Genomic DNA, 18618 nt, shown 5'->3' with positions numbered 1-18618 from the left:
ATAACTCAAGAACGTGTGGATCACTGCTCATGAAAAAGTGTCTTGCACATCTACACTTTAAAGGGGATTACATATTCCAAGTTTCGATTCAATAGCTTGACAAATGAAGTCGCTCAACAAACTTTAAACATTTGATTCGGACAAACAAACAAACCAATCATCCGACCAACCAATCGCCCAACCGCCCAACAGCGTGACTCCTACATAACTCCCTGTCAAACTTCGGTGTATAATTATGTCAATCTGTTGTTGTTGTTTTTTAAATATAATTAGCAATTAAAAGCCCACATATAGATCTATGAAATTGACACAAGATATGGTCAACGTACCGCTTATAAGACTTTTTAATAGTATTATTTGTGTTTGTGTTGTTATACATCAACCAGTATTTTTTCATAATTTTGTTTTTCTAAATGCTTTTCAGTAGATAAAAGTGACCTGGTATACGTATACAACTAAAACATGAAACCCGGTTGACGACGACCCCTATTGGTACATACGAGCTTGACACAAGATTGTCACTGCACAGTTAATATTTTGTCTCTAATATATATATATATATATATATATATACTAATGTGAGTATGTAATATACAAAATGTTTATTATTGCTTCAAACAGGAATATTGTGAATCGAATTACGTGTCAATGTTTTTCGAACAGTTTGAATAACAGTTATAAAGGGGGTTTATTCCGCCTGTCTAAAAACTGGAAGGCGGTTTGTTCCGCTATGGAAGGGTGTCTCTTCCGTTTATGCAAAATGTGAAAGGGGGTTTATTCCGCTATGCTGTTTTTAGGGAAGGGGTTTTCTTCCGAAGGGGGTTTATTCCGGGATTCGTTTTGACAACACCCAGCACTTAATCCAGTTTTGTCTGGATTTTCTGTTGCACCAGTGTACAGTACAATAACTGTTTCAATAGTGACTTATGTGAACGTTCGTAACGATAAATATACAGTGTGTTTGATCTGCAATTTATTTTGAGGAAATGTCAAATTCCAAATCATTCGCTATATCATTCTGTTAAAATTTACCACGGAACATTAAACGGAAATTTAATGCACGCACGCTGCCATGCGTTTGACGTGACGTTGTTCATGTAGGGAATAATTTGCGCGCGCTTTTCTCGAGAGAAAAGATTGAAACACACTGTACATTTACAGTTTGTTTGAAGAATGTGATAACGTCGAGTAAAAATTAAATAGGAAAAAGTGTTTCGGATTACAAATTTAATTATGCGCATTTGAGAATTCAACAAGAAACGGAATATGGTCCAATTTCTAAGCCGCGCATACTTCCGCACGATGTTTTTTTCCCGGATATTTCCATTGAAAAAGCATGTGAGCCATCGCAAAGACCAGAAAAAAATACCTTCCCTACCTAAAAAAAAATAAATTCAGCCGTTTCCCGAAACACACAATTTTTTTGTTTGGCCCTAGGGACCAACTTTTGCTAAAACCTATTGATGTATTGCCTCTATGACGGCTGCACTTTTCGCCACAAATGAAGCACTTTGATTTCCAGTCAAAGTTCTCAAAAGTTGACCTCGTCTGAATAAGGCGTTCTTGTGTTTTCCTTGTCATCGATTGTTGAGTCATCATAGGACCATCTGGGCCTGAAAAACAGAAAAACATATGAAATCCTTTGCAGAAAAATAGAGAATTTGAAATTACATTAATGTTCTACTCTCAAGGATCATGTTTGAGAGAAGTCAAACTATGATATTTATGAATATCATTATCATTGACATACCAGGCCAGGATCACCACATGGTTGTCATATATGTCTTCAGTACAATCCTCTGCTTCATTTTTTTGAAGCAAACAAAAATCATCTTTGGTTTAATAATAATTATAACTTGCCTGTGTTCTTATTGTAAGTACATTTATATCTAACCATTTAGTATACACAAACCTCTTAAATAAATGACTGTAATAATGGATCAACAGAATTACAATTAACAATACATACTGTCTTACTTTGCAGTCATAGTAGATCTTAAAGCTCTCTCCAGATGTAGCCATGTTTTCTTCACCGAAGACTGTGGCATTCCCTTAGCTGATGAAGTTCTTTTGTCGAACCTATTAATATATCTCAAACAATAGTTTAGAATAGGCAGAAATTAACATATATTAGGCATACACAATCATTCATCAACAGAAAAAAAAAATCAAATAAGTTAATTTACAAGATAATAAAATGAGTGAAAACAATGTCCGCTTACTAGTACCTATCCGAGTACTACTCAAGTTTTGGAAAAACAAATATTAGCACCTCTTATTAAATACAAAAGACAGTGTAAGTTTCATGTTAGGGTTTCAAATTTTCACGCACACTACTTTTGCATGTATTCAAACGGATTTTTAGTAAATATACGTGATGAATAACATCAATGACATAGCAGACAAATTTCCTTGTGATGAAGTTTGAGAAAATGTTTTATGATGTAGTTATGAAACGAACAATGAATAAACATGTTAAATACTTACCATATTAGATGTACATGGAAATGAAAACTGTGAAAATGACAAAACAAGTTTGACATTGGTGTCTGCTAACTTTTATGTGTATTGTAAATTTATATCAAAGGGGAGTAACTCAACAAATGTTTAGTATCTAAAATCAAATAATTCTTTATATTATTATAGTTGTCATAGCTTTCAGAGTTAAAAGTTTACTTAGTTCATAAAAATGGTATATAATTTCATATAAATGGATAACATATAACTGGTATAAAATCATAATTTGAGTTTTAAGCTATGAATTAACACAATGTATCAAATGAAAGTACAGTTACAAATCACTTCATCAATTAAAATGTTATTTAGTGATATCTGGATCGTATTTTTGACCATAACGTTTTCTTTTTCATTTGTTTTAAAGGATATTAATACACTTATTAATTTTACCTGATTTTAAGTACATGTTAATCAAATACTTGATAGTTATACATAAAGATATTAGACTTTGCCCCTAAAATTGGAGCATTTTTTGCTGATTTTCAGTAAAATATGCACAAAAATGCATTCCAGTACATGGCAATAGGTAAATAAAGCATTTAAGATACACACCCCTTTCATTTAATGTTGATTTATAAGGAGGATAGCAATTTTCCCCGAATAAAATAAAAGTTGTAATGTATACAGTGAGTAGGACACTTTTGGCGGCCATCTTGGACGCAATCTTGGATTTTGAAGCTCTCCAGCACTTTTCGAACAAATGAAATCTCATACCATAATCTACAGACCCAGACGAACATTTCTGTATATAAACTCTTTGTTTATGATCAGTGGCCAGTTACTCCCCTAAATAAGCGACTTATGTGTGCCTGTTTGCAGCACTATTTACCTGAAATGAATTTCAAAAATCAAAACTTGTTATATCGGTAAAAATATTGAAACTGTTTCGCACATATTTATAGAATGTTCCTTGTGTAGTCCCCTCAATAAAACTGTTATATATTTGTAAAATATTGCCTCAGAATCAAAAATCTCTTTTTCTGAAAAGATGTTTAGGTTTTTTTATTTTTAAGCAGATAGTGCTGGACATAATTACACAATTTTGTGATCTTATCTATTTCGAATTTGGCATTTGCAAAATCAAACAAAACATCATAAAAAACTGTTTAAAGTTATCGATAGTCTTACTATGTTTTTGTCATTATTTAGATTTAGAATTTTTGTTGATTTTAAAAGATTGAATTACTCTCAATTTGTTGAATCATGGGGATTGTATGATATTATTTCCCCTGTTAATAATGAACTTATTTTCGGGGCAGAGACTTTTGTTGAATTTTATGTTAAAAGATTTAAACTGTAAAGTGCATTACTTTTGAACATGATTGATGTCCCATTCAGCCAGGAAATGTTGAAACTCCTGGGAACTGTAAAAGCTAACGCCATCAGAGACTCCCTAACTCCCTACCTCCCTCCCTCCTTCCCTCCCTCCCTCTCTCTCTCTCTCTCTCTCTCTCTCTCTCTCTCTCTCTCTCTCTCTCTCTCTCTCTTTCACTCTCTCTCTCTCTCTCTCTCACATCGCACCATCCCACTTTGTAATATCTTATTATGATTTTTGATGACAATATATTAGAACTAAGGTCGTGAAGAGTGAATACCTACTCTAATACTAATTTAAAATTGAAAATAATTTTAAACAATACTGTATCTCGGACTTTATCGGACATGGTACAATTTATTACATTTCGGGTTTTGATTATAAAACGGGTTGTTACTGTCCAACCGAAATGTAAAAATGCATCGCAACGCACGTTGTAATAAATTATTACATTCATGATTTGTTGATGGAGACTATAAGAACAATGGTCGGGGGAACAGTCAATACCTACTCTCAAACTAATTTAAACATGAAAATAACTTCTAAAAAAATTCTGTATCTCTGAATTAATGGACATAATAAAATTTATAACATTTCGGATTTTAATTACAAAACGGGTTGTTACTGTCGATCCGAAATGATATAATGAATTGCAACCCACTTTGTAATAATTATTACAATTCGGGTTTTTATTACAAAACGGGTTGTAACAATGCTGTAATGTACTTAAGCGCGAATATGGAGGTTATATTACACTAATTCCATTTCCCATAGAGTCCCATTATATAACTGCCAACTTTCAAAGCATTTTTCTTGTATCTCCTATATATCAAATTTTGCAAGACCGGTATCATTTTAAAGATAAATCTGTCCTCTTTCAATAAATGCACTCAAAAATATATAGTCTCGCAACTTCTAAGAAAGTAAAATTCGCCCAAAGGCAAGCAATCTCGGAAAACAGAGTTTCGAAAGTGAAATTTCGACAAAAACCCCGTACTTCAATAAACGCACCCCAAACAGTCATCTTTCAACGTAATCCCCAATGAAATGCGCCAAAACGTTGCAGACACACAGGATGCAGGAAATAATCACAAAATGCATGGGTGCGATCGCTAAATCGCTTTTAATACCGAAGAGAAAAGGAACTCTTTAGAAATAGGCATTACTTATGATTTAGTGTAATGTTACCTGGACCAGCAGACGATTATTTCATCGTACTGTTGCTATCGGAGAAAGCCGATGTATCACGACTGGTTTAGCGCATAATCACTTTGAGTAATCGGTTACAATCGTCATATTGCGTATGATAGTAAAATATTGTAGATTGCAATGTGCGATTGTAGTAGTGTCATGATTTGTTAATGGAGTCTATGAGAACAAAGGTCGGGGGAACAGTCAATACCTACTCTACAACTAATTTAAACATGAAACATGAAAGATAACTTCTAAAAAAGTATTTATCTCTGATTTAAAGGACATAATACAATTTATTTCATTTCGGGTTTTTATTACTAAACGGGTTGTTACTGTCGACCCGAAATGTAACAATGCATCGCAACCCACTTTGTAATAATTATTACAATTCGGGTTTTTATTACAAAACGGGTTGTAACACAGCATACATCAGTTTCAAAAGTGACATACAAATAAAAATGCGGCGGCAAGTCAGATAATTGCAGTAGCTTGTTGAAAGTACGTCTAGGTACGTGGTATAACTGTATTCCATTAAACAAGCTACTAATACAAGGGATACACAAGTATTACCTGTTAAATCAACTCCACTATGTCCGAAGATATCGCAGCCGTTCAGTAACACGTAGTCGGACGGATGACGGTGTTAACACAGATATAGCTCATAGTATCATAACGCAAACAAGTTCAACATGCTATCTGCCGCTTGATTTAAGTGGTATATAGTGCGGTAGGGTTGATAAACTATTGTATTAACCATCACACGGTAGTTATAATCATAATCGAGTTATGGACCCTGTTCACTCTTATTTAATGCGTTTTTGGAGAAAAAATAACAAAGCATCCCCGTTATTTCAAACCAGGATATCCTTTATGTCCTTGCATCAACTCATCTTCACTATCAGTTCTAATTGAACTTACCCGGTATTGCAGAGATCGTCACGCGATACTCTTTAAATTACTTTATGCTGTATAATGTTGAGGTGTGTTAAGTTCCACTACTAGCAAATTTAGAGTAGTGTTCACTTCTTTCACTTTACATATGTGTAATTTCCCTATTAAGCCGAAGTAATCCCATCATCAGACGTGCATTGTCGAAATAAACCACTGTGGAATAAATTTTTCTCTATTTCGGCAGTGCTGAAATATAGCTGTCACGCGCGGCGGAGAATGGTCATATTACTCGAAATCAACTATAAAGTAATCATTTTTAGTAAAATCGAATCAGATTCAACAAAACAAACAATTTGATACCAAGATGTAATATATTTTCAACACATAATGCAACTCAAAAAGCTAAAAACATTATTTACAAATATTAAGTGCGCGTACTCGTTACGTCATTATTAACACGTCATACGACACAATGCATGTTCTTTCACGCTAAAGCTGCAGTTGTTTAGTGATTTTTTTCTCATTATTTCTTAAAAATCGGGGACGTAGAGGTATGATAAACAGAAAAACAGGTTAGTTACTGATCATTTTGTAATGTATTAGGCTCGGCACGATTAAAATAATGAAACAATGTTTGTTTAAAATAACTTTGGGATTTTCCGTGTAGTTCGATTTTCCTTTTCTATTTTTAAATAAATAATTTACGACTAAGAAATTTGATGGGATAAAGGTAAATGATAAGTTTAAAATAATAACAAAAACATATGTCTCCTATGATTCCACAGGGAGAGCCGTTTATGGAGAGCCTGATCTACAACAGGCCCATGTTGTACAGCATCTCCATCTCCGGGGGAGCCATCATAGCCCTGGCTAGCGGTCTCCTACCTGAGGCCAATGAGTACTTTGAACGTGTGCAATTACCTACAAAGGTGAGTAGAACTGGTGCAATTACCTACAGAGGTGAGTAGAACTGGTGCAATTACCTACAGAGGTGAGTAGAACTTGTGCAATTACCTACAGAGGTGAGTAGAACTGGTGCAATTACCTACAGAGGTGAGTAGAACTGGTGCAATTACCTACAGAGGTGAGTAGAACTGGTGCAATTACCTACAGAAGTGAGTAGAACTGGTGCAATTACCTACAGAGGTAAGTAGAACTGGTGCAATTACCTGCAGAGGTGAGTAGAACTGGTGCAATTACCTACAGAGGCGAGTAGAGCGGGTTGTATCCCATTCTGGGCACGTGAATCTGGTTGGTTATGTAGCTTTCATCGTAGTAATGTAAGTGTTTAACCTTTATAAGGTTTGATTGATTTTTCGAGATATAAGGCGCAAGTTTTTAACAGAAAAAAGTTGTCTGTGTCTTATATTCCGGTGTGTCTAATATATGGACACAATTTTTAGCTCAACTATTATATATGAAATATATATAGTGGAGCTATCCTATTCACCCCGGCGTCAGTGTTGCCGTTCCAGTTGGCGTTTGCGTGCATGCGGTCTACCCCAAATATTTTCAATGTCCCTTGACATATTGCTGTCATATTTTGCATACTTGTTTACCAACATGACCCCAACCTATAAACAAGAGCAGACAACTGTATCAAGTATTTTCACAGAAGTATAGCTCCTTTTATACGTAGATAATTGAACATTTTGCTTAAATTGCCATAACTTCTTTATTTATGATCACATTTTATTAATACTTAGACAAAACAACACCCAAATAATACCCCACGCCCCAACCCAGAATCTCTGCCCCCCTTACCTCCCCCCAAACATTTTTTTCCCTTTTTTTATTTGAAAGTTCATCCTATAAATGACCCCACCCCACATTATACCCCCCTCTCAACCCCCCCTACCCCCTCAAAAAAAAATCTTTTTTTTCCTTTTTTATTTTTGAAAGATCCTCTAATAAATGACCACACACAACATTATAACGCCCTCTCAACCCCCCTACCCCCCCCCCCCAAATTTTTTATATATATTTTTTTCCTTTTTATATTTTTGAATGATATTCTAATCAATTATTGAATATTAACAATTTCCCCATAATGGCTTACGTTATACTGTCAAGCATTCGAATAGTTTAGCGCGCTGTCCTCCGACAGCTCTTGTTTAAAATAAAGTTAGATTTTAAGTAAGAATTGCATAAATGTGCGAGTGATAGTTATTGCCTGTTACTTGTTTGTCTGTTTGAAACAATTGTATCCTTCACCAAAATTGGTACTCACTACTATAAAACAAAAAATATTAGAGTACAAGCTAAACGTTCACTATGCAGCAAGTAATTATAATTATGTTATGTAATTATGTAATATGTTATTTGTAAATTTAATATAATAAAGATTTAAACAAGTAGTTTTTCATATATTTACTGTACAATTTTCCCGAAAGATGACTTTAAGGCATTTAAGATTCAAATGGTTGCGAATCAGTCATGCATGAACTATCAGTCGATATTTCCAGGGGTTATGTCACTTATTCGTCCCTTCCTTGTACTCCTCCATGATAAAATGATGAGACTGATGATGGCAACCGGGTATAATCCTCGTTGAAATTGTTTTTCGACACATAAAGCGTTTTAATAAATTATCAATGAATTCATTTCAAACAACTGTAAATGTTTTAATGAATTATCAAATAAGCATAATTCAATTTTTAATCCGAAGCACACTTAAGAATTATAATGTTTACATGACAATAATATATTTTAGCTTCAAAAAAACAGGGCTTACGTATTTTGTGCTGATCCTTTGTCCCGATAAAAAGCGCGCAAAAATAATGCTGCAACTCATGCCAACTGCATGATAAATGTTAACTATTATTGTACAGCCCCCTCCCCCCAGTACTTTAAGAGCGTATTATAATCCGGAGCAGCTTAAATATGAACACTACTTGCAAATGTTAAAATTATTGGATACGTCTTGTACTACAGTGCAACTTATAAGCCGGAAAATACCATATGTTTGATTTAATTTTGCTTTCAGTTTCGCAATACTGTGATGGCAGTGGTCATAGCGGACATTGTTGGCGCATTTGTCATAGACAGGACCCTGCAGCTGCTGTGTGGAACCGGGAAAGTGAGGCGGCGGTAACGACAGCACTTCATCTAGATTTCGTCTAGGATTTTAACTCAATCATTGGAGCTGCGCTGCGAGAAAAAGGGGCATAATCCATATGTGTAATGTGTCTTTCAAGATGATCCTATGCAGTCCCCTTATCCTAATCAGGTCAACACTTTTTAAGCTTTTATGTTTTTTTTCGTTAAAAGAAAGTCTTTTGTTGGAAATAATCCAGTTTAGGCGGAAAGAGTCGTCCTTGATTAGCCTGTGCGGACTACATAGGCTAATCAGGGAAGACACTTTATGCACATGCATTTAGACCATTTGTCTCAGAGTGCAGCTCATTTATGTGTGTGTAGAGAGTAACTTGTATATCATGGACTGCACTGGTGGATGGCTGTAGAGAGTAACTTGTATATCATGGACTGCACTGGTGGATGGCTGGTGTAGAGAGTAACTTGTATATCATGGACTGCACTGGTGTATGGCTGGTGTAGAGAGTAACTTGTATATCATGGACTGCAATGGTTGATGGCTGGTGGAATCTGTAAGATGTAAGATGTATTTAGTTGATTGGCTTTGTTTGATCCTACATTGGTTGATAACAATTTTGTCAACCTGGTATTTTTTCAAACGTTTATTTTTTGTCCGTGAAATGTATTTGTTAGAATTAAGTTATTGAGAAAAATGCTATTTAATAAATCATTTACAATATATTGAAACACTGTTATCTGCATTTTTGTAAACATTAAGAATGTTCATGGTAATGAACTCTTCAATAAGTTGTCATCATTTTTTGCAAAATCTTTATTATCTGTTTTATATTCATTTCCATTTCTTTTGTGGGTAGATTAATGAATGTAGCATTGCGATGAACAATTATTATCATTGTATGATTTTGTAAAGACTGAATTATCGTTGACATGAAACTCATAAATATCCAACATAATCCATGCGCACATTGTTTGTTCCTATATTTTCAAAGCAAGCTTATGTAAGGGGTTGAGCAGCTATGAGGATACAAACATGTACCTTAATGCAACATAACTGACCCGTGAATTATTCAAACCAGATGTAGGGGGAGGGGTGGGGGCGATGGCCATAGTAATTATTTCATTATGTATTGCAAGATGAAACATAAGGCAGGATTCGAGCTTAAACTCACCTACCCCTGATTAACTGTCAAACATTCAGCCATTTTAGTATTTATAGAATTATTGATGGTCAACATAAAGCAGAAATAATGTGAGTCCAACTGACTTTTTTGGGGACCAATTTTTAAGAATGGCTTGACTGTAGGGCATGTTTAAATGTGTCTTGTTCTGTGAAAGCTGGTCATAATGCATGTGCTTAAAGTGTCGTCCCAGATTAGCATGTGCAGTCCGCACAGGCTAATCAGGGACGACACTTTCCGCTTAAACTTGATTTTTGGTAAGGAGGGACTTCCTTGAAACTAAAAATACCATAAAAGCGGAAAGTGTCGTCCCTGATTAGCCTGTGCGGACTGCACAGGCTAATCTGGGACGACACTTTACGCACATGCATTATGACCAGCTTTCACAGAACAAGACACAAATATATATTGAACAGTGGATGTTAGCCAATTCCGTCAACTCTTCATGTTTAAAGACTGTGAATTTGGAATGTGAAATCATTTTGGTGATAATCTCAAACAAAATTGATAACTGCAGGTTCTATATTAATATTTTTTAATATTCTGTGGATACTTAAAGTATAATAATGACTTCTTCGTGACTTTTTAGCTCGACTATTATATATGAAATATATATTGTGGAGCTATCCTACTCATGTCGGCGTTAGCGTTCCCGTTGGCATTAGCGTGCAAATGTTAAAGTTTGCGTACCACCCCAAATATTTTCATTGTCCCTTGACATATTGCTTTAAGATTTTGCATACTTCTTTACCAACATGACCCCAACCTATAAACAAGAGCAGACAACTGTATCAAGCATTTTGTAAGATTTATGGCCCTTTTTGTCTTAGTAACTGAATATTTTGTTAAATTTTGTGTTTAGATCAAATGGACTTCTAAAGTATCAAAGCTATTGCTTTCAAACTTCAAATATTTTCTTATTATCATGAGGGTACTGTACCTGGCAAGTTCAATTTGACCTTGACCTTTGAATGACCTTTTCTCTCAATGTCAAAAGAATAAATTTTAGTTAAATTGTCATAACTTCTTTATTTATGATCAGATTTTATTAAAACTTTGACAAAACAACACTTACCTGAATACCACAATGGATTCCACTCAAACAATTCCCCACGCCCCAACCCAGAACCCCTGCCCCCCTCCCCCCCCCCAAATTTTTTTTTTTTTAAATATTTTTAATCCCTTTTTTATTTTTGAAAAATCGTCTAATAAATGACCACACCCCACATTCTACCCCCCTCTCAACCCCCCACCCAACCCCAAAAGAATAATTTTCTTTGAAACATGGTTAATTTTTTTTAAATATTTATTTACTTTATATTTGAAGGATCGTCCAAACTTCCCACCCTAGCTATTGCTATCAAACTTGAAATAAAATCTTATTAGTTTGTTTTATGTCTTCACAAACGTTTAATAGATTGTGGAAAATATACCTGAACTATTACCTTGACCTTATTGAATAATTTGAACAATTTCCCCATGATGGCTTACGTTATACTGTCAAGCACTCGAATAGTCGAGCGCGCTGTCCTCTGACAGCTCTTGTTTCATTAACAGTTATTGTATTTTTAATCTTTTTAACTGTGTTAATACAAATATGGACATGGTAACAACGTTTAATGTTGGGGGATTTAAAATAAATTTAATCTAGCATCCAGATTTGTTGTAAAACAATTTATATGATCCAAATATGTATATTAGTGCCTGTTTTATTTAGAATTTGTGAAAAATAAAAAATACAAAAGGTGAAATTCCTTATAATGCACTGTTTTTAAAGAAAAACAGTTCTGATTGATGTCATATTCAATCTTCACATGAAAGTGAGTTTTATTTTTATTTTTTTAACAAAAACAGTATTGCATGATTTGATGAGTTTATTTATTGAATCAAAATATAAAAAGTTCATATTGAAATATATTATTATTATTTTAACACGACTTTAAACACTAAAACACTTTTTTATATTCATGCTGAAAATATATATTAAACAAATACTGGAATAATTCTAGATTGTTAAGATATTTGAATTATTATTACCTATTTGTTCTAAATATATTTTTATATTTAAATTCATGCTACTTATAAGGCTTACACATCTCGGTGGTGTTTTTATTTTACTGGTATATGTTGTTTGGAAAAGGGAAAGTATTTTTTGTTTTGTGAATTTTAAAAGGTAAATCATAGCGAATTGAAAAATCTGCAAGATAGAATTGCAAGATAGAATTGCAGTGTTCATTATAAGGCTTAAGTAAAACCATTCGAACACTCGAGTCACATTTTTTACCCACTAATAATTAAACTTGTTAAGAGATTTAAAATCTGTTGTGATGATATCTGAGTTCGAAAATAATTTTGTTTATTCAAAACATGGATGCCTGGTGTTACAACTGTTTTCCTTATCATTCTTTTGTGAAACCATGGGAACACTACCTTATCAGAACTGTCAAGTTCCTTGGGGTCTCAGGTACTTAGGGCCTTTTGCCTTCTTGTTTAACCTCAAAATTAAGTTCAAACATGACTGAATTTCAACAACAAATGTTATATATTGCCATAAAGTGCTATTACACCTGATTGTTTTAAAAAATTCATCAGTGGTGTTTTGGTGTGGGTAAAATTTGGGGCCAAAATTCAACCTCATTCCCAATCTCAAAAAAGTATATATTTTTCCCAAATTACTGCTAAAATTCCCAAATAAATACAGATTTAAAAAACATTGTTTTAAATAGAAATCGCAATATAAAGTATTTCTCCATATCCAGCTTTGTGAGCAAAACTTTAGAAAATACAATGTTAAAAACACCATTATCACAAATAAATACAATTTTAGTAGCAATACATGAATTTTCCCAATGCACACTACCCATTCCCAAAATGGTGAGAAAAAACCACTGTGACCTTATCAAGACCAATCTGTGTACTTCCATTGCAGGTCGTACATCTGTGTGAATTGAAAACTATTTTATAATGTATTTTATATGTAATACTATGTTGTACTACATGCTGCAAGTAATACTATGTTGTACTACATGCTGTATGTAATACTATGTTGTACTACATGCTGTATGTAATACTATGTTGTACTACATGGTGTATGTAATACTATGTTGTACTACATGGTGTATGTAATACTATGCAGTACTACATGGTGTATGTAATACTATGTTGTACTACATGGTGTATGTAATGCTATGTTGTACTACATGCTGCAAGTAATACTATGTTGTACTACATGCTGCAAGTAATACTATGTTGTACTACATGCTGTATGTAATACTATGTTGTACTACATGCTGTATGTAATACTATGTTGTACTACATGCTGTATGTAATACTATGTTGTACTACATGCTGTATGTAATACTATGTTGTACTACATGGTGTATGTAATGCTATGTGTAGTACATGGTGTATGTAATACTATGTTGTACTACATGGTGTATGTAATACTATGTTGTACTACATGGTGTATGTAATACTATGTTGTACTACATGTTGTATGTAATACTATGTTGTACTACATGCTGCAAGTAATACTATGTTGTTCTGCAGTGTATGTATATAAACTAAGCTGTACTACATGGTGTATGTAATACTATGCTGTACTACATGCTGTATGTAATACTATGTGTACTACATGCTGTATGTAATACTATGTTGTACTACATGCTGTATGTAATACTATGTTGTATGTAATACTATGTTGTACTACATGGTGTATGTAATACTATGTTGTACTACATGGTGTATGTAATACAATGTTGTACTACATGCTGTATGTACTACTATGTTGTATGTAATACTATGTTGTACTACATGGTGTATGTAATACTATGTTGTACTACATGGTGTATGTAATACTATGCTGTACTACATGGTGTATGTAATACTATGTTGTACTACATGGTGTCTGTAATACTATGTTGTACTACATGTTGTATGTAATACTATGTTGTACTACATGCTGCAAGTAATACTATGTTGTACTACATGCTGCAAGTAATACTATGTTGTACTACATGCTGTATGTAATACTATGTTGTATGTAATACTATGTTGTACTACATGGTGTATGTAATACTATGTTGTACTACATAGTGTCTGTAATACTATGTTGTACTACATGGTGTATGTAATACTATGTTGTACTACATGTTGTATGTAATACTATGTTGTACTACATGCTGCAAGTAATACTATGTTGTATAACATGGTGTATGTAATACTATGTTGTACTACATGGTGTATGTTATACAATGGAGTACTACATGTTGTATGTAATACTATGTTGTACTACATGGTGTATGTTATACAATGGAGTACTACATGTTGTATGTAATACTATGCAGTACTACATGGTGTATGTAATACTATGTTGTACTACATGGTGTATGTAATACTATGTTGTACTACATGGTGTATGTAATACTATGTTGTACTACATGGTGTATGTAATACTATGTTGTACTACATGCTGTATGTAATACTATGTTGTACTACATGCTGTTTGTAATACTATGTTGTACTACATGCTGCAAGTAATACTATGTTGTACTGCAGTGTATGTATATAAACTAAGCTGTACTACATGGTGTATGTTATGCTATGTGTACTACATGGTGTATGTAATGCTATGTGTACTACATAGTGTATGTAATGCTATGTGTAGTACATGGTGTATGTAATGCTATGTGTACTACATGGGGTATGTAATGCTATATGTACTACATGGTGTATGCGGATTTCATGTCATGCAGATTCATGACATGTTTACAGTCATTGTTTTTAATTTATTGATAAATTGTTGTATTGATATTTTACTAAATGGAAAATAAACAGCAAGAGCTATTTCTATGAATTAATAAATTGTTGATTTGTTTCACAGCACAGTACCTGACAGTAGATACAAAGCAGTGTGTGATACTGTATGGACAGAATGTATGGCCCCAATTTTTACACGGATAGCTTTTACGTATTAACATGAAACTTGATTACTGTCATGATAAATTGCAATGGTTTGTATATTTAAATCCATGTTTGTGGTAAAGGAGATGAATTCTAGTGTTACAGAATTGACTTTGTGATATAGTTTCATTGATTTCATTCTACTTTTGTAGGGAAACATATATGAACTGCGTCCTGCATTAATAGGTCTTATGTAGCTCCAGACCACCTTGCGTGTGCAGGCAGTCTGGTCAGTTGCTACGCTGTCTGCGACAGTCACAAAAAAATGATTGGTCTTATTAACGAATTGGGTAGTTTCCGACCAGACAGCCTGTTGCACAGGCTGGTCTGAAACTATGCAGGCAGAATAGGGCAGTAGACCAATTTTCTAAAGACAAGCCTCATATATATTACTTGTAACAGTAATGTAAACAAGGGCTGTTTGTAAAACATGCATGCCCCCCTTATGGGCTGTCAGTTGTAGTGGCAGCCATTTTGTGATTACGTTTTTTGTAACTGTGACCTTGATCTAGTGACCTGAAAATCAATAGGGGTCGTCTGCCAGTCATGATCAATGTACCTATGAAGTTTCATGATCCTAGGCGCAATCATTCTTGAGTTATCATCCGGAAACCATTTTACTCTTTCGAGTAACTGTGACTTATAGATACACATGCATGCCATATATGAAGTTGCTATCTTCAATATTGCAAAAGTTAAGGCAAATGTTAAAGTTGGAGCAAACAAACACACAAACCAACCAACCAACAGACAGGGCAAAAACAATATGTCCCCCACTATTGTGGTGGGGGACATAAAAACAAATGAGCCTTGGTCGACGAAATGGGGGTTAAATGCAAGTGCGTTAAGTGTCGTCCTACATGTAGATTAGTCGGTGCGTTCAGTAGTTTTTTGGCTCGACTCGGCATAGCAACCGACATAGATTGACAGTGCTCTGTGAAAAGCCTGTGCAGTCCGCATAAGCATATCAGGGACGACACTTCCCGCTTTTATAGTATTTTTCGTCTCTTCTTAGCAAAAATCCAATTAATGCGGAAATGGTCGCCCCGGATTGGCCTGAGCGGATTGCACGGGCAAATATGGGACAACACTTAACGCACATTCATTAAAACCCATTTTCACAAAGCACGGCTCAAATATTAATGCGGGTCGCAAAGCTTGTTTTCAACGTGTGTGCACGTTAAAACAGAGGTTGATTATTGTGAGAATTTATTTCACACCACGATCTTAAAATTTGACAAGACAAGCTAAAAAAATGGGTCAGTGCTCAACTAAAAATATAACACAAAACATAACAAATAATCTTACTTCACACAATTTTCACACAAAATATCACGCATTGATTCGTATCGGCTATATATTCGCATACTGATTACATGATTGCGGTAGTATTTTAGCTTTAAATATGCTAAGTGGAACAATGTCGAAGAAACTTGGCAACACTTACCCGTGGCAGGCGCCGAAAACCGCAAGAGCAACGATAATGGAACCAAGACCCATGATGATCTAAAATATATGCAGCGATTCAACGGCCATTAATGGTCTGTTTTATTAAAGGGGCCTTTTCACGTTTTGGCAAATTGACAAAATTGAAAAAAGTTGTTTCAGATTCGCAAATTTTCGTTTTAGTTATGATATTTGTGAGGAAACAGTAAAACTGAACATTTACCATGCTCTAATATATCGATTATATGCATCTTTTGACGATTTAAAAACCTGAAAATTATAAAGCGTTGCAACGCGAAACGATTGAATAATTTGGAGAGTTCTGTTGTTGTCGTTTAATTTTGTGAAATTACTTAGATTACTTATATAAAGTATAAAATACGTCCGTCATATATAATTGGCAGGATGGCCGAGCGGTCTAATTGGTTTTTACTCCAGGACACCCGGAGTCACTGGTTCGAGCCCTGCTGGGGTTATTTTTTTCTTTTTTTAAAATTTTATTCTTGATTTTTTTACTGGAGCTTCTTAGATCCAATGTTTGCATTTATCAATATAAAGCATTTAATGACAAACTTCAAAATATGCCAAAATTTGTGAAAAGGCCCCTTTAAACGTACAATACAATCGCATGAAAGACATTGTTTTCAATAGTATTTGGACGCACTGCGTAATGCTTTACAATTGCGAACCAGGACACTGAACACGTCATTAAATCTAATATATTTAGTGCATTTACGCATAGGTCAACAAGTAAAACAAAACACAACAGTTCCATGTAAACGTAAAAAAGTATGTTAAAGAATTAACACTCATGAATATTCATCTTTTTTTCTATTAATTTAATAAATACTTAATTACTATCAATACATCCATTCTTTTCAAACGTACCATACTATTTATCTGCACAAAATATTTTTTGATCAAACACTATCGAACTTTTGTAAAATACTGGAAAATACAATTATTTTCATGATTTCAATACTCATTGTCGAAAATCAAGCGTCCTTACCTGTGCAAACAGTTAACAGAAGTGAAGAAATGTTTCCCCTCCAGCTGTTTGTAGCTCTTCCCGCGTGCCCCTAGTACATTACCAATAGCCATAATTGCTTCAGTGGAACCAACGACAATCACGATTTCTCTAAGTCCCTTATCACGTTGGAACCTCAATCAGTCCACTGTGATTCATAATGGGTCAAGTCGGTACTTGTTGACTTAATCAGATAAAAACAAAGGTCGAACAGATCTGATCATTGAAGTATGCGAACTAAGGCGTATACACAAACTTAATAAAAATGAAAGGAAGTCTTGGATCTATCGGAGTCCGATCAAACGTCTATACATTCTGAACGTCTGAATAATTTTATCATATCTTGGTTTAGCTAATTGCTGCATTGTCGTTCATATGTACGAGTCATTAATCAACGTCCAATGCCCAGTGGACTCTCCCATCCTTCTAAATTGGATCAATTTATTTCGAAAATTAGGGATGTCTAGTGTACTTATTTCTATATTTAGAATGTTTATTACTGAAAATCCTTTAAGCAAACAGCGCAGACCCAGATGAGACGCCGCATCATGCGCTGTCTACGCTGTTTGCAATGTCCTTTTTTCAGGACGCTAGGCATAAATGGGTTAACCAAGCTTCATTAAGATTGATTCATAAATGTGGCTTCCAAAGTGGTTATACGTTGTTTTTTCTTAGGTTTAACACGGTAACGTTATTATCTACCCCACTTTGCCCATAATCGAACACGGATATGAGTGGAACTAAGTAAACTTCTGCGCGAAGGTTTTTAGAAAAGCATTGCCAAGCCATTATTTGTATACATTCGATGGCAGACTGTGATTGCTGCTTAGGCATGAATAATTCAGAGTTCTGAGTATTTATTTGTGTGCATTGCGTTATGTTTAAATTCAGGAGTAGGTCTAAACGCAGCGACAGAACGCGCGTGACGTATGATAGTTTTCTATCACAATTATGTTAAACAACTGGCTATTAGTTTTGATTTAATTATATAGAACAGAATAGAACAAAACATTTATTTCACCCACAGATAC

The 18618-nt window shown here is 34.3% G+C and overlaps 1 protein-coding gene and 1 long non-coding RNA gene across 2 annotated transcripts in view; one reads left to right on the top strand and one right to left on the bottom strand.

Annotated features, from left to right (window-relative positions):
• Positions 1-9018, top strand: part of LOC127837545 (endoplasmic reticulum transmembrane helix translocase-like) — a 154968-nt gene extending 145950 nt beyond the window's left edge. Inside the window, exon 26 of the mRNA XM_052364729.1 lies at positions 8904-9018. Within this exon, the coding sequence (XP_052220689.1) occupies positions 8904-9011 (108 nt within the window). The 3' untranslated portion in view covers positions 9012-9018. The remainder of the gene's footprint in view (positions 1-8903) is intronic.
• LOC127837549 (uncharacterized) lies at positions 9015-17683 on the bottom strand. Its single transcript, XR_008029336.1, has 3 exons — positions 17570-17683; positions 16562-16620; positions 9015-9523 (listed from the first exon to the last, which is right to left on the bottom strand). It is a non-coding gene; the product is annotated as an uncharacterized LOC127837549 (long non-coding RNA).
• Between the last annotated feature and the right edge of the window lie 935 nt (positions 17684-18618).

This window comes from Dreissena polymorpha, chromosome 7 (genome assembly GCF_020536995.1).
Source record: "Dreissena polymorpha isolate Duluth1 chromosome 7, UMN_Dpol_1.0, whole genome shotgun sequence".
In the NCBI taxonomy this organism is placed as follows: Eukaryota; Metazoa; Mollusca; class Bivalvia; order Myida; family Dreissenidae; genus Dreissena; species Dreissena polymorpha.
This window is presented reverse-complemented; position numbering and strand designations above follow the sequence as displayed.